The 21,727-nt window shown below is 37.0% G+C and overlaps 1 protein-coding gene and 1 long non-coding RNA gene across 9 annotated transcripts in view; one reads left to right on the top strand and one right to left on the bottom strand.

Annotated features, from left to right (window-relative positions):
• Positions 1–21,727, top strand: part of MIB1 (MIB E3 ubiquitin protein ligase 1) — a 127,100-nt gene that overhangs the window by 44,310 nt on the left and 61,063 nt on the right. For all 4 annotated transcript variants that reach the window (XR_006175525.2, XR_006175526.2, XM_008178664.4 and 1 more), the window contains exons 11-12: positions 2,452–2,649; positions 5,985–6,136. Coding sequence is in view for 2 of the 4 variants with exons in the window: in XM_008178664.4 (XP_008176886.1) it covers positions 2,452–2,649; positions 5,985–6,136 (350 nt within the window). In the remaining 2 variants the exon portion in view is untranslated. The remainder of the gene's footprint in view (positions 1–2,451; positions 2,650–5,984; positions 6,137–21,727) is intronic.
• On the bottom strand, positions 55–20,442 carry LOC101942696 (uncharacterized). 5 transcript variants are annotated; one of them, XR_010598011.1, is made up of 3 exons: positions 18,249–20,442; positions 16,724–17,513; positions 55–674 (listed from the first exon to the last, which is right to left on the bottom strand). It is a non-coding gene; the product is annotated as an uncharacterized LOC101942696 (long non-coding RNA). The 5 variants fall into 5 exon arrangements; XR_010598012.1 differs by lacking the exon at positions 55–674 and having other exon boundaries at positions 12,740–17,513; positions 18,249–18,354; positions 18,464–20,442; XR_002887802.3 differs by lacking the exon at positions 55–674 and having other exon boundaries at positions 12,740–16,881.

Raw genomic sequence — 21,727 nt, forward strand, 5'->3', positions numbered from 1 at the left:
ACTTACTGAAGTTAGTTCTAGAAATAATGCACATATATATCTGGAACTCCACACTTTTAAAATAAAAGCACCTGCGTTTATTTTAATGATTCAGTAGTCTTTAAGTTCAGTCTTTTGGCTATGGAAATTAAATGGGGGAAAAAAATAATAGCTTACTTCATTAACATAGTATTTAAAAGTACTTAAAATTACTTGACTGTTTCATACAGTTATATATAATATTTCATTCTGGTGGATCCCAGAGCAGTTTGCAGATTGTAAACCAGTATGAATAGGAATAGCTTCTCCTCCCAATGAAAGAAAACACTCTGGAATGAAATGCAGCAGCTAACACAACACTACAATGCTATACAACAATTCAAGATGCGAGTTGAAGACAATCACAGTATGCAACTTAAAATGCAAGGGAAATTTAGAGTGGCAGAATGTAATTACCCAAGTTGAAATTTCATTCATCTTTAACACTTAGTCTTACAAAATGTGCCATGGCATCTTTAATCACCACTAATGTCAAACTATACAGAGCCTCCTTCAGGACAGTGATCCTGAATACCATGCTGGAACATTATCAGTGGCCAAGAAATATAGGAGAACACTTTCCTTCTGGACTGTGTTTAGACTTTGTGACTCTTCTTTTTCTTGATCCATTACTAGTGGATGAGAATGAACTTTATCTGTGGAAGACAATTTGGAAGCATTATGAACAAAAAATACACAAGGGTTTTAACAATGTCTTTGAAGGTTGCTGCTTTCTTCAGTGGAAATCTTGTAAATTTAAATATTTCTAATACCTAGACAGAAAGGGACACTTTTAGGTTACCAGACATCTGTCTTTTGGTGGTTTGGTTAAACTATGGATTTTCATCATTTTGTTTTTTAAATGTTTTTTGAGAGTGCAAATTTGACTTTTCATATCCTATTGGCAACTAGTCTGATCATACCAATTTACTGTCCGTCCCTTTGCACAAAGACATGTTTTAATCTGTGAACTATTTAAATGTTTTATATAATCTACATAATTTTAAACTTTTTAAAACCACAGATTGTTTGTGGGGGAAAAAATTTGGTTTTATAAATCAAACTGTTCTGAAGACAGCTATACTGGAATCCAGAGGAACTTTTTATGAAAAAAAATATTTACTATTTATCATCCTTGATATTTTCCAAGTGTCAGTAAACTAGTGTATGGTAGCATATTGAAATATTGCACTTTGCGCACATCTTGAGAGTCAAAAAATCCAACAATCCGGTTAATTTTATTTAGCTATTGCTCATTTGTATAGCATCCAGTTTTGTATATTGGAATATAAGCTATCTTCATATATAATTGTCACTAATTGTAAAGAGTTTATATTTATATGCCCACTAAAGGGTTCATTTAATCTTTTTTTGTATAAATGTAGTATTGCAATCCTTTAACTCTTGTTTGTCTATTTAACCCTTCTTTAAAAGACAGTCTTAAAATATCCTTTTAGTTCTGTATTCATCTATCCTTTTTTCTCAGCTTCTCTCTAATTCTAGGCTCATCCCTATAGAATTTGGTTTTTTGTTTTTGTTTTTTATTAACTTGACAAAAAGTTTATCCTGACTTTTCTTGGAAGACTTTAATAGCTACAGTAAAAGCTGTGTTATCTGGCACTTTACCAACCAGAAAGCTCTAGAAACCAGCATTTTTGATATCCATTAAAAGTCCGGTTGGCATGGGGCTGGCAGGCTCCCTACGTGACTCTGTGTGGCTCCCTGGAAGCGGCAACATTTCCCTGCTGCTCCTAGGCGAAGGAACGACCACAGGGGCTCCGTGCGCTGCCCTGCCCACCCCGAGCGCTGGCTCTGGAGCTCCCATTGGCCAGGAGCTGCGGGGGCAGCGCCTGGGGCAGAAGTATTGCGCAGAGCTGCCTGGCCGTGTCTCCGCCTAGGAGCAGTAGGGACATGGCACCAGAGGTGAACGCCACCCAGATCCGACACCCCGAAACCCCTCCCGTGCCCCAGCCCCCCTCCTGCATCCAAATTTCCTCCCAGAGCCTGCTCCCCCTCCTGCGCCCAAACTCCTTCCCTCCATTGGTAAGTATAATTCTTAGTTAAGCAGAATTTTTGACTAACCAGCACCCCCCGCCCCCATTCCCTCAACATGCCGGATAACAAAGCTTTTACTGTATATAGATATTGTAGATAAGTGACAGCCCACTAGTTGTGTGATGTAGGTAATATTTGTTTTCTTCCTTGATCATTGCATATTGCACATAGATGTGTGTTCAGCTTCTTTTGCTGGGGCTTGATTGGTTTTGAACTAACTTCATACAGATTAGCTGAGTGTTTGAGTGGTGCCATGGACAGCTTTTTCTCTAATTGTGGAAATGCAATAAAGATCCCTTAATTGATCATTTTGAAGTAAGCTTTTTATAATTGTGTAGTACAAATGGAATTTGTTTCAAGTCAATGTTTACACTTTAGGACAAAGATGGAGACAGGGCTGTTCACCACGCAGCTTTTGGAGATGAAGGTGCTGTGATAGAGGTTTTGCACAGAGGCAGTGCAGATTTGAATGCTCGCAACAAACGCAGACAGACTCCACTTCATATTGCTGTTAACAAAGGTCATTTACAAGTTGTGAAGACTTTACTGGACTTTGGCTGTCATCCTAGTCTCCAGGTAAAACAAATTTTGACTTTCATTTTTTGTCTTCAAACTGTAAGATTTATGCAAATATGGTAGGTGGATGCTGCATGTAGATGTATAAATCTTCCTATTAAGGCTGTTACATTGAATTGTTTTCTGTATTTCATATTGAAATTTAAAATGCACCTTGCTCTAGGCATGTGTATAATATTTTAAGCCTATATAGATTGGGTCAATGTACAAATATGTTTAACATGCAGATTAACTCTCTCTTCCTCCAGTCAGCACCCCTCATCCTTCCCCACATATGTAATCTGGTAAGAGAAGCTTTGCAGTATGACCTAAAGGCTAGCAAATTTAGACTGTCAGAAAAAGGGAGAAAACACTTTCCAGAGTTGAACCCATCAGACAGTATGTCTGCCACAAGACTTCCATTCAAACATGAAGTCTGTTATTGAAAGCCTCTGCTGCCATGGTATTACACAGGGAGGAATAACTGCCTCTGTAAACTAATTGGAAACTAGTGCAAACGGTACTGCAAAAGGGAGAAATACTGCCTCAAAAATGAACAAACAAAACCCCACTTCTAAATAAGCAGACAGTTACATTCTGCCTGACCTGAAGCTTCAACATAGCTGCATGCACAGTGCATTGCACATGTAAATCTAAAGATGAAAAAGGATGGATAAATGTGCTGAGATCAGCATCTGAAAGAAAAGGTTGTAAAGCCCTAGGCAAATATGAATGATACAACACACTGCTACTGTTGCTATCTGGATATCCTTGTGCTTCAAACTCCACCAGATTTTCCTATTTGTGCACCTTGGAAAGAAGAGGTGAGAACTTTCTTAAAGCAACTAATGTAGTGATTGCTATTTACTCAGTTTATTTCCTCCTCGCCTATTACTTCCATCTTACTGAAGTAGAGCCTCAGCTAGCAAACTTTAATCCAGACCCCAGTTTCTGTAAGCATTGGATATAACAACCAGCTTGTTCTGTTTGGCTCAGTAATAGGGGCAATTGGGTGAAATTCAAATGGCCTGTGATATAAAGGAGGCTGGGCTATATCTACTGCTCCCTTTGGTCCGTAAACTCAATGAATATATGTAACTACACCATCTACAGGCAATACAAATCAGAAAATCCCTATGACAATAATACATTTTCAGATTCTGCACATGTGCAGAGAAGTCTAATGCGCATGCAGTTAAGCAATTGATTTCACTGAGATGGATGAGAATGCAGGAGGCATTTGGGGTTGGGACTTGGCTGTAGCTAACTGGCATGTTCTTTAGCTCTCAAGCCAACCCGCTGCACAAAGGAAAACAATTTAGTCTACATACAATAAGCTCAAGAAATCAGATTGTCTGGAATGAGTAAACTATATCATTTCATTTTGGTGGGCCAGTGCAGGATGTTTGCCAAATTTGGCAGATATTGCTGTTTTGACGTCTGCTATTCCCACAGAAAAAGTTCTAAGGGATCCTTTTTACACTGTGCTGCAGTGTGCTGCTAATTGATAAGCACTAGTGATGAAATACTGGCCCCACTGAAGTCAATTGCAAAACTCCTGTTGACTTCAGTAGGGCCAGGATTTCACCCAGAAACATAATATAAATTCTGTGGTCAGGTGTGTGCTGAAAAATTTCTGGCACCTTTAAACCATGTATTGTCTTGTTGGTACTAGCCATAAATTATTTATAAAATGTAATGTTGCCCCATGAAATCTTCCCTTTTGCTTCATTAAAAATACAGCCTTGCACAAGTTTAACTATCCTGGGGGGGTGCACATTTTTCATTGGTCTGCTTTGTTCATATTATTTTTTAGAGGAGGTTTTAGCTTGAATTTTTGTATGACAGTTGTCTCAAACATGAAGATTAAATTTATGAACTATATATTTGAAATTTATGCTAGTAGACATTTGAATTTTTATAAATCTTGAACTTAAAGAATTTTTAATGTCTAACTTTTTTTGTGATGCATGACACTTTTTATAGCAAATACATGCAGAAAACATGGCAGTTAATGACTTTTGTAGGTGATACTGAACTACAAATTGCCTACATACTTGAAAAATGTGCATAGCTCTTTGTTGTGTGCAGATCACACAGATCTACCTCTACTCCAGACCTGAGTCTGTCCAGACTGAGATCTGTCTGTCTCTCTGACATCTCCTCATGGATATTCAGCGGACAGCTAAAGCTCAACATGACTATAACAGAGTTCTTAATTTCCCTTCTCCCTACCTCTTACTCTCACTCACTGTGGACAACACAACCATCCTATTGCTCAGGCCTGTAACCTGGGAGTCCTCTTTGATTCAGACCTTTCTCTAGCTCCTCACATTCAGGCTATGTGTGAATCTTGTTAATTTTTTTTCTGCTTAACGTTTCTCAGATATAGCCTTTCCTACCTATCCACACAGTTAAAACTTTTGACCAGGCTCTGATGAACTCATGTCTCAATCATTGCAACATTCTTTTCCCTGGTATTAATGTTGCATTCTTGCCCCAATCATCTACTTAGAATGCTGCTTCAAATATCTTTCTCCTAATGTGTTGCTTTGACATGTTGCCTGTCTCTGCATCCCTCCACTGGCTCCCTCTTCTCTATTGTATCAAACATAAACAACATGTCTTCATTTTCGAGGCCCTTGATGCCCTATCCTCATCCTACCTATCATCTCTTTCGAGATGTCAGCTCCCACCTCTGCTAGGCCAATAATTCCAGCCTAAATCACTCGCTTGTTAATTTTTCAAAAAAACACCTTTATGCTTTCTCACATGCTGCCCCTCACTATTGGGGCAGGAGCTCCCCATAAACAGCTGCAAAGTTATCTCCTCCAAATTCCTCCCCAAAACTGTCTTCTGCCATGATACCTACATAAAGCTTGATAAATGGGCCACTGGCCTGCTGAGACAATTACCTATCATGCTGATTAATATTGTCTCATTGTTTTCTTCTACTTCCCTTTTGGCTTACATTTAGATTGTAAGCTCATTGGGGCAGTGACAGTCTGTTTTGTATTTTATGTTTTGTATTTGTATGGTGCCTAGTAGTATGGTGTCCTGGTCTTAGATGCTATAGTAATACAATTAATAAATAAATACATATATATTAACTTCTCCTTCAGACTGTCCTCGTTCTGTGATTAAACTTCACAAAAACTATTATGACCAAAAAGCAGTGTTAAGTGTGCAGACTGGACTGGAGTTATGATTTGTAAGTGCTGGAAAATGGTATTAAAAGTTATCTTGTATTTGCATCTCATTAGTTCCTATAGTGACATGTGAGACCTTCTTTTCCCATAAATTTCCTTTTTAAATAGGTAAATATGGAAGCTGAAGAAAATCATTTCTATTTTTAGGATTCTGAAGGTGACACTCCGCTCCATGATGCGATAAGTAAAAAGCGTGATGACATCCTTGCTGTACTGTTAGAAGCTGGGGCAGATGTTACTATTACAAACAACAATGGATTTAATGCTCTCCATCATGCTGCACTAAGAGGGAATCCCAGGTAAATTCTTGTTGTCTTTAGTGTTTAGTTCATGATGTTTGATTAAAGGAGGAAAAATGAGAAAAAACATTCTGGTATTTCGGTAACTTTTATAGTAGATTTATTATGCTGAAATGTAGCAAGCCAGATTTTTACCCCAAAGTGAAATTTTGGAGAGACTTTATTTAAAAATGGTTCGGCTACTGAGTATGAGAAGGAAGGGTGAGATGGTTGGCTATGTGGTGAGGGGAAGGAGATGCTCTCCCAATCATTTTAAAAAACATTTTTATATACAACCATTAAACTGTTCTATAGCTGGAACAACTGAGGGTAAAAAGTTGAAATTTTGAATGGAATGAATCTTTATTAAGAAGAGCCATTGAGTATTTCAGTGAAAATTTGAGATTTGGGAGTTAGGAGGCTTTGAAAACTGTATTTTATACATGCACAATAACTAAAATAGAGGTATTTTTAACAACTTTCTACCAATGGAAGGAAGGTTGGTTGGGTTGTGCATGCATGTATGGTAGGTACATATACTTGGGAATGTGGGTATTTCTGAAATTGTGCAGTCAGCAAGGGTTCCATAGGAGCACAGTGGTTTGCATGGTTAATTGTATTCTCATATGAGCGTCTAATAGTGCAACGTATGCTGCGAATGAAGCAAGGGCTGTCCTGGCCTAATTAATTAATTAAAAAATATTAGCCTAGGAAATTTCATAAAAAGTACTTTGGGGGAATAGTAGGCGTTCAGATATGAGAATGCCATGGTTATAGATCCATATGTATCCTTAACTCTGTCCCCTTGTGTGATTATAACATTCCTGTCCTGAGTCATCTGATCTTAAGTTACTATTTTTCAAGTAACAATATAATATATGTTTATAAACCCCAGTGAATGAGGCACAGATTTGCAGGAGTCTTCATGTAACATGCTATGAGTACTGTAAGTTGCTGAGTGAGTGAGGATTCCTTAGCATAGTAATGAGTTTTTCTACCTGCCATATGCAGATAATCATACATTAGTAGATGAAGTTGCATGTGTAAGCTTATAGAAACATTGTGTAATATTTTAAAAATATGTGGTCATGTAGTTAAAGATTGTATTATTCACACTCATAAGTAGGCAGTTTTGGGTTGCACATACAACTGTAACAATGCCATTATGTAATTTGAGTGCTTAACCATGTAACCATAATGTCTTAATCTTTTCTGTTTAGAATAGTAAATACTGATTTACAAAGCAAAGTTACAAGGATATTCCTCTAAAGCCCTGTACAGTGTAAAGTGAGCATGTTTAAGTTTGTCATGTTAACTTTGCCCTTGATGGTACAATAATTTAAAACATCAAAACCATGTATTTATAATAGCATATTTATTGAAGTAGATTTGCCATTTTTGACCTATGCGCAACAGTTCATTCTTTAATTGTTTATCTGTAAGCATGTTTTGTTGCATTTAGTAACTGCACATTTTTTTCTAAAATCTTCATTTGTATATAATAATTCTAGTAGTTGGCTTTTTTGCATGATTTAAGCCAGGGGTCGGCAACGTTCGGCATGCGGCTTGCCAGGGTAAGCACCCTAGCGGGCCAGGCTAGTTTATTTACCAGGTTCGGCCAATTGCGGCCCCCACTGGCCGCGGTTCGCTGTCCCGGGCCAATGGGGGTGGCGGGAAGCTGCGGCCAGCACATCCCTCGGCCCGCGCCGCTTCTCGCTGCCCCCATTGGCCCGGGACGGCGAGCCGCGGCCAGTGGGGGCTGCGATCAGCCGAACCTGCCGCGTCAGCAGGTAAATAAACTGGCCCAGCCCGCCAGGGTGCTTACCCTGGTGAGCTGCGTGCCGAACGTTGATGACTCCTGATTTAAGCTGTTTGGAAAGCTTTCACTGTCACTGCTTGTGAAGAGCTATTTATGGATAAATGGCATTCTCCAGAGTTTCAGTCCAGCACTTTCATTAGCATTAAGTGCAAATATAATGGAAAATGTGATGTCATTTGCATGCAACTAAACCAGCATTTTATGAATAAATGAAGTGTTAATGTTTTTATTTCATTGCTTGTTTGAGCTGAAAGGTAATGGAATTGTTTAGTAACAGAAAAGCTAATGGAGTTGGACGTGTAACTGTGGGTATTGCTTGGCCTGTAGAATCTTTACTAATTTTTGTGGCTAATACATGAGACGAGAACCACGATTGACTTTTAACTCTTACATTTTCATGACTGGCAGTTAGGAAAATATTTACTTGTAATTTGCTATGTCCATATGGAATCAGATGCACATAATAAACACAGAACCAGATAGTAACAGTTTTAGTTGTTTTGAATGGAACTGTACTTTAATCCAGTGGAAATGATGTTATGAAGAATAGGAAAAATTGCACTTAAATTTTTCTACAGCACTCATCGCCATAGTATCTAAGATAGGAAACACTTCAAGGAGCTAATCAAGACACTAGACAACATGACTAGCTGCACTCATTTGAAGGCACTTGCCTTTCTGACTATCAGAATCTGAAGCCTTGGCATTTTACTAGATTAGTCAGTGCTCCTTGATATCTAGGTAGCAGCAGTAGGCAAAAGTACCATCTTCTGTCTCCAGCTTGTCAGGATTCAATGGCTGTTGCTCTGAGGACCTTGCCTAGTGACCGTGATCCATATGTTCTTCACCTCAAGATTAGATTCCCTGTATTTGGAGTCAAGACCACTCTTACTCATTGAGACAACTGCTTATTGGGCCACTGAGGCTGTCTGATCCTAGGGGGGAAATTTTGGGAGTTGGAAGCCTTTTCTTCCATGATGGAACCCAGTGTGGCAAATGAGTTCTACTCTGACCATGCTTCCAGAGAAGCATTCCTGCAGTAACAAGCTTAAGAACAGTGATTGAGAGGTGGGAAAATATTCCAGGTATAAGTGATTGATTGAACTCTACGGTGGTACCTGGATACTATTGTGACTGAAGAGGAAAGCGTAGATTTATGTAGGTGCTTGTATGGCTCTCATCAAACTAAATATAAATAAAAATAAATAAATAAATAAATGAACACCTCCTAAGTGGGTTTTCTTTTAATCTCCTTTTCTTCTTTCCTAACCTATAGAAGAAATAGTTTGATTATTTCATACATTTTTTGTATGAGTAGATGAGTATTTTCCACATGGATATGAGAAGAAATTAAGAGAAAATCTCATGAGGTTTGCATTTTGTTCTGAAATTTTCATGGCCCCTCATCTCTTGCCAGAGTGGCTTATGTAGTCCCAGGTGCAGTTTTGTCTGCAGCGGTCAAACTTTTTCTATTGGTTGTCCGTTTCATTGCCCTCCAGCCAGCCTCCTCCCAGTTAAAACTAGGGGACTATTAGCTCAGGTACTTTGTTCTTAACTGTTATGTTGTATCACATATAGAGTGGCAGTCTGTTAAATAGAAGGTATATAAACTATTTAAGGCTTTCAGACAAAACCAGAACATTAACTTAATCTGGAAATAAATTTAAAGCTAGTGCAGTCTTTGCACCTCATGAGTTGCCATGGTGTCATGTGAAATCTTGGTGTTTTACTAGATTAACTATAATTTTCACATAGTTTGAAGTATAGATTTCTGTGCAGAATACTGCAGTAATCTAGTCTTAAGGTGACAGACATGAGTGTGAAGACACATCACAAAAGGATCCAAACCTCTTGCCAAATTTAGATAGATTTAATTTACTTCAGAAGTGCTTGGATTATACAGCAACGCTTACTATTAAAAGATTAGATGGATGATGTAAAGAGATTCCTTGACACTTGCCAAGTTGGCATCCAGAAGCAGCTGAGTGTCTACTACACCCTTACATTCCTCTTTATGACAGGTTGCTAGTCCTACTAATAAACAACAGGCAGACCTCATTAAGAGCAACTGTATAAACCCCACTAGACTCTTCAAGTCTGTCAGCACCTTGTCAGTAGTATTTGAAGGCAGTTGTTCTAAAAGACTTGTCATAGACATTTGACTCCCAGATTGTTCCCCACCACAACTATTATGTTTTTCCCTCATATAGGGAGACTCCAGGATAGTATGGAGATGGGGTCATACAGCTAAGGACTCTTAGAAGTTTCTGGAAGAGTTCTGTCATGACTTAGTCTCCCCCAGCCCCCCCCCAAAATAGATTTGTGATCGTTGATGTGTCAGTAAAGCAATGTTGTTTGTTTGAATAAAGGTTTAACAACCTTTTTTAAAAGTTGGTCTCCAGCAATGGCCTCCACACCTCTCTTTTGGCATTCACCTGCAAGTAGGGGCCTGGAACTAATGCACAGGGTGGCTCATACATTCTAGTACCCCAAGAGTGCCAGTGAACATCGTGGCTGAAACTCAAGCAAAGATAACTCCTCTCCCCCCAAAAAAACCAATCAACCAACAAGCTGTTTGTGCTACCACTCTACAGACCATTAAGTTAACAGCAATACACTACCATATGCTTCACCTTTAGCCTCGCTCTCAGAAAACCTTGTGCAAATTTGTCAATTTTGAGTACCAACATCATTTGGTCACAGGAGATAGCGGTATGCTATTGTAAAATTACAGTTTAGCTTTTATTCTGAAAGCTTTACGTGTCTGTAGATCATTGAGGTAAATGTGGTTCAACTTTGTTGATATTATTAGCCTTTTATATCTAGCACATTGAATTATGTTGAATTGCAAGGTTTTAATATATTGCCGTTTCTCTGTTGATCTTTGCTTATTTCCTAATGCTTTCTTTCTAATGTTTTGTTTTAATTAATAATCTGAAAAAAATCATTAAATGTTTAATTGATTTTGGATATTAAGTAGAAAATATTTAATTAAAATAAGACAGTAAATAATTAAGTGGTCTATAGTTTTAGATGATTCAGAATTTTTTTCTACACATTTGTCCTATGAAAGTGTGCTTGTGCGGATACAGTAAGTGTGTCTTAATGATGATATGTTGATTATGGCCAGTAATCAACATCCTAACGTTTGAGTTTTAATTATTGTAACAGGTAAGATATTTTACCTTCGTGTGTGTACATGTATGAAAGAACCATCAGTACAGAATAAGAGTTTTCTTGGCTTTTGTAATAGTATGTAAAATTTATACAATACAGTAGACCTGATTCCGTATGTGCCATAGATACACTTCTTGCTTAAAGGAATTGCTGAGTAAGAAGAAACAATTATGTTCAAGATAGGTGGAGTAAGTGTGTAGAAATTTCATTTTTATTTAACAGAGAACCTTGTTAAAATTTTTGAGTCCACCTAAATATACCAGATTGTTACAAACTCATTAGCTTCAGCCTTTTCCCCCCCTAAGGATTATGAACCCCATTGCTGAAAGTTGTAAAGACATTTCCCTAATTTTGAGATATGTCCATTTCTTACTTCTTAACCAAATTTTACAAGCACCAAATAGAAACAAAAATAGGACTTGGGTATATATTACGGGTCAATCATATTTTCCAAATTACCATAACCATGGTTATATTTAATTTGTCCAGAAATCGTCTGTTGCTTCAAATATTTTGAGCTAAAGAATGTAGCTGTGAAGAGTGAGTGAGTGCACTTGTTCCCGTAGCCGCAAACATCTTGATTCTGCATTCTGTCTTGGGAATAAAACGTAAAGAATAGTGCAATTAACATCTTAAATTGAATCGCCTTTTTGCCCAAAAGGACTTCTTAAGTAATGGCCATACAGACTACCATCCTATGGGCATCCATATTACCAGTTCATCAAAGGAATAATTCAAAGTTATAATTTTAGTATAGTTTAGCTTTAGGTGGGAACAGAAGCTGAATGTCTAACAGTAAGATGCACTTTTCAAATACTTTTCTTTAATAGCAAATGGCATGTATTTTGCTGCAGAGGCTAATTTGTTCATAAACTAGTAATTACAATTTGGGAGATTATACTTGTCTTTTAAAATGGAGTTGGAAATCCTTTTGCTATTTCCTGTTTTGGTATTTGTATTGGGTGAATCCATGTTATGTATGGGTGAGGTACTGAACTGTTTGGTGGTGATGAAATAGAGAAATGAGATTTGTCAAAAGTATGTTTAGCCTTAGTAAGAATTACAGGATTACTTTGGGGGGGGGTTATTCTCAGATGTATTTGGATGACTAAGTTGCCAGGGCAATAGGTTGGGTGTGGGTGAAGTGCTAAAATTTTAGTCATTTTTCTAAAAGGATGAAAATTATCTTGACTTGGTATTTGCACTTAATTCAGTAAGTGCATGTGATTCAATTTGGGAAGCTGAACATAAGACATACACTTTAGGAAGGTATTACAGTATAGAAAAAAGTTCAGAAAATGCTTTTACAGAAGACTTTTCTAAATGTGAGTGGGGAGGAAATATAATCTCTCAGGGTTAGACCTGCGAGTAGGTGGCGAATTAGAGTGTAGCATCGAGGTCAGTGACAAATTTATTAGCTGTTAATTGTAAATAATATTCTCAACATGTACAAGATGCAAATACAGTTGCTTCCCTGAGGGATTTCCTCTCTAGTACAATATTGTTAGAAAAAGAATACCTGTGAAGCAGAATCAATATAGTAGAGTACGTTTCCCTCTCCCCCCTCCTTTTTTGTGTGTTTTTAAAGCAGGGGGGAGAAACCTTAAGAAAAAACAGGAAGCAATACATGACTGAACAATCAATTTATTTGAATGCGGAATTTTTTTCTTATAGAAATTACCATTGGTACCATTTTTTACTAAATAAGAACAGAAAGTGAAACACAAATAATTCTACAAGTAATTGTTTATCTAGAAATACTGCCTTTGGGACATCCTGAAGTATAACTGAATACCATACTTTCACATTTGTTTCCTTCTGTTGACCGTGTGCATTTAATCTGTCCAGAATAGTTGAAGCATGTTCAAAGTTGCCATTATACAAGTGTTAAATCCATTATTGAAAATATTTGATGTCCTGTAGTGATCAATGCATAGCTACAGCTGGTTGAAGGGGACCAAATCCATTGAAGAGGTGATTTGGTTCCATTTTACCAGCTTTAGCAAAGCATTGGAGTGCAGGAAAGCTGTAACTTTTTATAACAAAACAGCTGAGTTTTTTATTGTACACGTACAATTTTAAAAGTACACACATTTTTCAGCTATAAATGTTACACTTATTGACACTTCACTTTTAATTTTTAAAGTAATTGGAGATTTAACTTAAGTCATTTTTGGAGGGAGGGCAGGAAGGAAACATTTACCCCAGAATGCCTTATACAATATACCAGTCTGTTCTCTCTTTTAGCATCTTTGTAGGCACAACTATAGACTAGCCTCATGTCAAAGTACAGTGGCAGTATTAAACATTTTTTCTTTTGATTGTTTAATTCTGGAGAGTGTTTGGATTTATGTTTAGGGCCACTTACATTTATTCCTTTTACTCATTAAATTAAAGTGCACTAGAGAAAGCAACACTTCCCCCCCACACCCTTTATATCTTGCTGCTGCTTTAGTACAATAGTTGATTAGCACAAGTAACAGATTAGGTTGTGGAAAGAGGAGTATTGTAGCCTCTCTCTTATAAATATCAAGTGCTTTTAATTAATTTTGGTACATTTCTGCTTAGCATTCACTTTAGGAATTCCCATATATGCCATTATAGTACAAGGGAATTTTTTTCTGTTTACACATGCTTTCTCTTTCTGTACAAACACCTGATGTTATCAATCTGGAATTTTCTTTATCTAAAGCCCTTTTAGATGAAAGGTTCCTTAACACACTACATATCTTTTTATAAGTAGAGTTAAACGTGCTATATTTCATGCATTTTCTTAAAGGTAATTTGTGCTGGTAAATTGCAATAGATACACTAAACAGACAAATATTGCATTTGAAGACCTGGGTTTTTTTTTAAGCTTTGCCGGGGAGACATTAGTTCAAACCATGCACTAATAATGCTCCTGTCAAGTGTAGTCTTCGTCTGTTTGTTGTGAAGTCTAATGATGAAATTTATGTAAATATATTCTTTACACCATCTATCCTAATAGAAACATAGCAGGTGTGTCATTTGAACTTAAGCATTAAAGACCGCTATAAAAGTGGCTTCTATTTTTACCAGTTATACAGGAGCTGTTTTACAGATCCAGCTGCTCAAGTGTGCTTTTGGATGGCAATACAGTTTCATGTACTGGCCATATCGGGGCAAAAAAATGGCCATGGAAAAGCAGTGTAGCATTTGATAATGTCAGCATCTGTTATCCCTGTCAGTCACGCAGTTGAAATATTTGAGTTACAACAGTGTCAGCAGATGCCCAGAGTTCAGCATGTGCTCAGTTAAAATTGAACAGCTGATCTAAGTGATGGATGTGACATTTTAGAGTGACTGAGTATATTCTTAGAGATAGGTTAATATGAGCTAGCAAGAAGCAATGTCAATATATAATTTTAACTTTTATATCTCTCTGAGAACTGTCATTTTGTTTCATAGTAGAATTGCTGTCTTATTACGGCATAGCAAGAGCGGATTCAGCATCAGTGGCTTGTTATAAAGAACCCGTCACAATAAGTTTGATCCTTAGTAAAGATAGTCAGATATTTAGATTGAAACCTACATATCAATTGCTGGCATAACATGGAAAGCTTCAGAGAAATAAATGAAGTTGTCCACTTACCACTTACTCCAATAGTGAATTGGGTTCTCAGTCTACAGATCTGTCAGTTACGAGCCTAGAAGCTAAGCAGCATTATGAAACCCAGTAGAGTTGCTAATAGTTTAGCTTTTTTCCATTATAAAACAGCCTGTAATTTGGAGGTTGGAGTTCTATACAGACTACATTCCAAGGTATTTGATCATGTGGAAAATAACTCAGACCAATTTATAAAAAATTACCTTATGAATACAGTTACATTAGTTTGATTCCTTTTTATATAAGTGTAATTCTATAGTTCTGGCTAAATACTTTAAAAAAAAAAAGCTGGTGATATCTAATAATTTTTGGTATTTTGTAGTGATTAAAATACGCCTCCTTTGAAAAATGGAACACATATCCAATAAACTAATATTTTTGAAGGCATAATTATCCTTTGGGTCTCTTACATTTGAGATTTTCCTTTCCTGACACAAAAAACGATCCCAGAATTTTAAAAATATTAAAATAAACGAATGGACTCAGAATCTTTATTCTTTAATCTGGGCCAATTGTGCCTGTTATGACAAGCATGTATAATATGCAAGCATTACTGTTTGGAACCTCCTGTAATATCTATACATAGATGAGTAAGTGCAGCACAAGTCATTCGTTACGTAAAAATTTCTTTGTGTTGACTGATTTTGTTGATGTGTTTTAGTTAACATTAATTTTTAGAAATAAATGGTATGCTTCTGTTGACAGCTTCACCTTTCTCTTATTTTCCATATAGTTTTTACAATTATAGCTTACCAAACTAGGGGTTTCATAATTTAAAACTGAAATTTTAGGTGAAGAGTTTAAGGAGCAGCAGTATAAATTTGATAATTTCATATGTAATTCAGAATTGCTTAGCCAGTTTTGTTAAAATTAGACTGCGTTTTTCAGAAAAATGTAGGAATCCTGTGTTCTGTCATTCCCGTGTTTTTGTTTTGGAATCTGTCATTAGCCTTAATCCGCTGACTGGCAGCTGTGGCCTAGAAATCTCTGCATTGTCACTTTACATGCATGAACCTGACACTGCAGTTTATTCCATCCAAGCTCTCAGTGCATTTAATAACGGTTGATTTGGAGAAACACCAAATTTATGTCTCTAAAATATTAGAATTTGTATATGGTAATTTAAAATTATTTTGAAAACATTTTTCTCTTCTGTTTGCTAAATCAAAAACTAACTGCCAAGCAGTTTCTTACAACATTGTTAATTATTACTAGACTCGGTGTCTATGGATTATTAGGCAAACTTAATTTTGGAATCAGAGCATGGTCTGCAGACTTAAGATTTTCTTTTAATCACATTCCTCATTTCTTTAGATAATCTTTAAAAAAGTCTACTTTAGTTGAATAAAGTTAGGGTGAAAAAGATTTTTCTGAATAGGATTGATAATCATTTTTGCAAATAGGCTATATATTTCATCCAGAGTTTTCTAGTGTGACTATTTGCATTTCCAAACTCATTTTGAATTTATAAACAAAAACCCTGAAGTTTTGTTCATAATTTATCTACAACCAATAACAGAACTTTCTCTACCCACCCTCTAAATAAGTGACTTGGGATAATGTTTCAAGATTCATAAGCACTACGTGATTTTACTTTGGCATTAGCGTCATCTGACCCTTACCAAGTTAATTTGTTAATTTGCCACATGAAAGTCATTCAAACAATAGGAGACCTGTTTCTTCCAGCTGCAGTTTAATTTCCTCTTACTGGTTGTTCAGTGCCTGCCAAAAATACATACTTCTTTACATTCCATAGCATTATATGTTCATATGGGTACATAAAGAAGTATGTACTCTGGGCAGGAATACATATAGTTGCTCAGCTATCTGTCAAAAAGAATCTGAAAGTATTTTGCTTTTTCGTTCCTTTCCTTGTTAGAAGATGCAGAATGCATGTTGTCATTTCTTTGAAAGAACAGTCTTAAAATAAACTTGTTATAAGCTAACCTTTTTCTCTAAGACTGAACTTTACAATGCAATTTACCTTCAAAGTGACTTAAAGTGTTTTACAGTTCCATGTTCCGTGATGACATGGACATTTGAAGCACTTATCCAGATTTTTGTTGTCTCTTGGTGTTCATTCTGGCTGGCCAATTTTGAAGGTAGAGATGTCATTGGTGGGTGGCTTTGCAAAGTACTTTCCTGGAATAGATAATTGTAGTCCACCATAAGAACTTCAGTTTTCTTTGAGTCTTCTGCCAGATTTCCATGCTGGTATACAGATTGCATTTAGTATCCTGAAGGGAAGTATAAACTCATCCAATATGATGGAAGGAAATAACCTTTACCCCCTTCCCCCCCTCTCAAAAAATCCTGTCCACTTCCCCCCAGGTCTAGTATCTCTTTCTACTGCAGATCCAGACTTAAAACAAAAAAGCAAAACAAATAAAAACCAAACTCCCACAAGGCTGCTGATCCTGCTAATTGAAAAGATGACATTGAATTTTTTAAAAATGATTGTGGCAGGATTTGGGCTTTTAGCGAGCCAGAGGTCATATGTGAGAGCCAATGCTTACTCGGCACTTCTAGAATAGTTTTTTTGAGTTTGTGTAGTTGCTCACCTGCTTCAGTCACAGAATCTTTTTCAGGCTTACAATATCAATGCCAATTTACATAAATAATAAATGTTCATCTGTTTAAATTGAATTTTATCCCCTTTCTTCACATTCTGTTATGTGGTTCCGAGGTACACGATCAGCTTTTAATGACCAGTAAACATTCAGTATGCGGGCAGGGTGTGACTTTTAAAGAGCCGACAGAAGTAGATTGACTGCCTAATTTATAGTTAGTAGGTATTTAAAAAAAAAAAAAAAGTTGGTGTCAGTTATAGTAGACTTTGCCTTTCCAGTGTTAGAAACGCTATTTTGAAATAAACTTAAAAATTAGTAAATTTAATAGGCCTGGGAAAAGGGGAGAGCAGTGGAAGTAAAAATTTCTGCAGCCCATGACAAAAAGCTAGTGCAGCTGATAGAGAGCAAATCAGAGTGTGGCAGTAGCTAGCACAGTACTACAAGGAGAAACAGCAATGCAGCATTAGAATTACAGCATGCACATTCTAGGTTTAAAATGGGTTGTTTTCTTGTACATCTAAGGTAGATCACTAAAAATCTAACAGATGTTTTGGAGCTAAGCAGTGAATTACTGTACTATTGACTTTTTAAAAATATAGTTTTAAAATGTTTGAGTTAGTTGTGATTTCTAAGGTACGGTGATGCTTTTCACTAAAATTAAATCATTTTGATTTTTAGAAATCATTGCATGGCAATACACTACCAGTGCATATCTGATAAAAGATCTGTCAAATATCTGCTGTGAAATTTGGACTAGAGTTTTCGCTAAGCCTGCTCTTTACACTACAAATGCTTGATACTTTAACACACTGAAATTAAGCTGTGCCCAGAATAGAGATACGAATATAACAATAAAAACAATCTAGTAAATAATAGTTAAACATGCAGAAAGTCATAGGTATCCTTTAAATGTGCAGAATAACACAGGCCTCCTATTACCTGTAAGCTTAGTATCATGCAGCATTTGCAGTTGGAAGAGAGGTAATGACCTAGAGAGATACATCAGCAGCAGCCATCTCATCTTGAGTGTTCGTCTGATTCAGCTCTTCATTATATGCGAGGGGGAGTAGGGGGGAAGTGTCAGTGAATACAGTACCTTACCACCTTAAATAGATAAAACTTCAAAGCAAAATAGTGTGAACAGTGAAGCTTACTTGGTGCTGCTACCTTTCTTGGATTGATAAAATATGGATGATGTTGCGTAGAAATTAATACCTTGTGGCTGCTGGGCTAAGAATTAAGTGTCCAAGGAAAGATGCTAGGAAGCCCTGGGATGGTGAACTCAGCCCATTGGCAGATGAAAGTAATCAGAGAAAAAGTTGGAGTGACCCAAAAAAAAAAAAAAAAAAAAAAAATTTCTTCCAGCTCCTTAGATATTGCACCGCATTTGTTCTTGATTGAGGTTAAGTTTCCAGGCTTAACTGTAGGCAGATCTGTGTTGAAGCTACATTCCATCTCCAGAGGTCAAGTCTGTGAGTGAGGTCAGGGCTCCCACATGCACACTACAGAAGAAACTAACTGTATTTCCCACTCAGAGGGCATGAGCAAAACTGTTACAGCTTTATAGGCAGCTAAGCATTTGAAACATGCACTCCCAGGCAAACAGGCTCTCTTGTGCCTCTCTCTTCCCTGACCATATTTAGTCAACCATTGCAAAAAATAATCTCTCAGTTGTCGATTGTCGATCCAGAATCTGAGGGAGCCTCTATCTTGCTCTCTGCTCATTGATTATTCATCCTGCTGTCCCAACACTGTTTAGCCATTTGTCCTGGTATTTTTTTAGCACTGCCAAATAAAGCCGTCTCTCATGTTTCCACTTATATTTCCCAGATTTTCACTGAGCTTGCACTGCTACTAGTAAAGCCTGATGCGGCTGTCACCATACTTAGAAACACTGCGGAGTAAAAAAACAAAGAAAAAAGAAAAGCTCTGGTAGTAGCAGGATAGGGTCTTTAGGCAGATATGAAACAATAAATATCCCTCTGCTGCCACAACAGATTGTGTAACCTGTTTTCTTGATCAGTGAAAAGTGCTGAGAATAATAGGCTTTTTAGCCTCAGGACTAAGTGCCCTGTAGTTTAATTATATAACTAGTTTTAAGTTTTTTTCTAGAAAACTTAAATTTTATTTGACCAATAAGTTTTGTGCTATTTGCCTGTTCTAAGCAAATCAGAAATGATTTGGCAAATGGAAAACATTTGTGCTTTATTAATAAACAAATTATCATTATGTAATGTGTTTATAATACTAATCTGCATAAATTTTGCTTTTTTAAAAACTACTAACAAGCAGAGTGCCAGTATTTTAGAAAAACTTAATGTTTCTTGGTGAAGAGATTTTAATATTCATTCTGCAGATTTTATTTCCATTCATATAAACTGTCTTCTAACAAATACAGTAGCTATACTTTCAGAATCTGAAAACTAATTTTTGAATTTTGATATAGAACAGTTATTTGCTCCAGAAGAGAATAGCTAGGAGTAACTGCTGACCATCTTCATTTAAGTACCACAGACAGTAGTAAGTAAAACCAAAATAACTCAGTTAAGACTTCCCGTATCTTTCTAGACAAAAATGCCTTTGGAAGAATATGCTTTGTGGTTCTTTGGGCAACAGTTATATGCACTCAGGTGCAGCATAAATATTTTTGCCAGCAGAGAGAAAAGAGTAAATGCCAAATATAACCAAACAGTTCAATGTTTAGGATTAAACCTAGCCCCATAAATATAAGAAATGACTGCATCATTACCTCATCCTGATATATGTAAGTGTTGCTTTTAATAAATTGAGTTACAGTATTTTCAGGATAGAAGGGTTGAAATGCAAAAGATTGACTGGAAGAGACCAGTATTTTCTGAGGCCCTCCCCTTTCTTTGCTCTTTGGAGTGTAACTTGAATTAATAACATTGTGCAGCAACATCCTAGTCCGTAGCTGAGGCTTCATCTGAGCTTTTCATTATAAATTCAGTGTCTTTCCCCTCACCTCTTTCAAAATCCACATGTCACAGTGGCCTCAAAATTAGTAGATTAGGCCTTGGGCGAATATATATTTCTACCAAATTTGAACTAAAATTGTACAAGGGGTTCTTGAAAGATAACACCCTAAACAAGTGTATCCTAAAAAAAAAAAATTAAAAAACTTTCACAGAAATAAAAAGAGAACCTAGATTTTAGTTCTTAGCTAGCTGAGATCCAGTGCATGATATTGAAGATTACGTGATTAGTCAAACTTGAAAAGTTATTAACATTTTAAATAGGAAAAATGCTGTGACTCATCATTCTGGCAAGTTTAATATGGAGTGTAAAATGATTGATTGGAGACCTAATCTTTCATTCATACAAGTCTTTAGTCCTTTTCCTTAATGATAGACCTCAAAATGTTTTTGTTACTCAAAAATGGCTGATCTAATGTTGCTAAAAATTTCATTTAAAATAACCATCTTGTAATCAAGTCTGGAAAATTTCAGACTAGAAAGAATTTGAGAAAGTTGAGCCAACTGAAAAAGGAGGCTTACAATGTAAACTTCAACTCAACCTTAATTATAAATAGCGTCCCTGTTGACAAACACTAAAGCATAACTGTATTATATGACTGGGCAAGAAAATGGCAGGTAATGTGCAACCTCGATAGGTGCACAGTAATGCACATTGGAAAAAATAATACCACATATACATATACAGTTATGGGTTTTAAATTAGCTATTACCACTCAAGTAAGAGATCTTGGAGTCACTCTGGATAGTTCTCTGAAAACTTCCACTCAATGTGCAGAAGGGGTAAAAAAGGCTAACATTATGTTAGGAAGTATTAGGAAAAGGGGTAGAAAATAAGACAAACTATTGTGATGCCACTATATAAATCTGTGGTGCATCCACGCCTTGAATACTGTGTCTAGTTTTGGTCACCCCTTCTCAAAAAAGATATAGTGGACCTGGAAAAGGTTAAGATTGATAAAGATAATCAAGAGTATAGAACGGCTTCCATATGAGGACAGACTAAAAAGAATAGGGTTGTTCAGTTTAGAAAAGAAACAACTGGGGAGGGAGTAATCTAGATCAGGGATCGGCAACCTTTGGCACGCAGCTCATCAGGGTAAGCACCCTGGTGGGCTGAGCCGGTTTGTTTACCAGCCGCATCCACAGGTTTGGCCGATCGCGGCTCACTGTCCGCGGTTCGCCGCTCCAGGCCAATGGGGGCTGAGGGAAGCGGCGTGGACTGAGGGATGTGCTGGCTGCCGCTTCCTGCCACCCTATTGGCCTGGAGCGGCGAACCGCGGCCAGTGGGAGTGGCGATCAGCCGAACCTATGGATGTGGCAGGTAAACAAACTGGCCCGGCCCGCCAGGGTGCTTACTCTGTTGAGCCACGTGCCAAAGGTTACCGATCCCTGATATAGATCTATAAAATCATGAATTTTGGG

Source organism: Chrysemys picta, chromosome 2 (genome assembly GCF_011386835.1).
Source record: "Chrysemys picta bellii isolate R12L10 chromosome 2, ASM1138683v2, whole genome shotgun sequence".
Lineage (NCBI taxonomy): Eukaryota > Metazoa > Chordata > Testudines > Emydidae > Chrysemys > Chrysemys picta.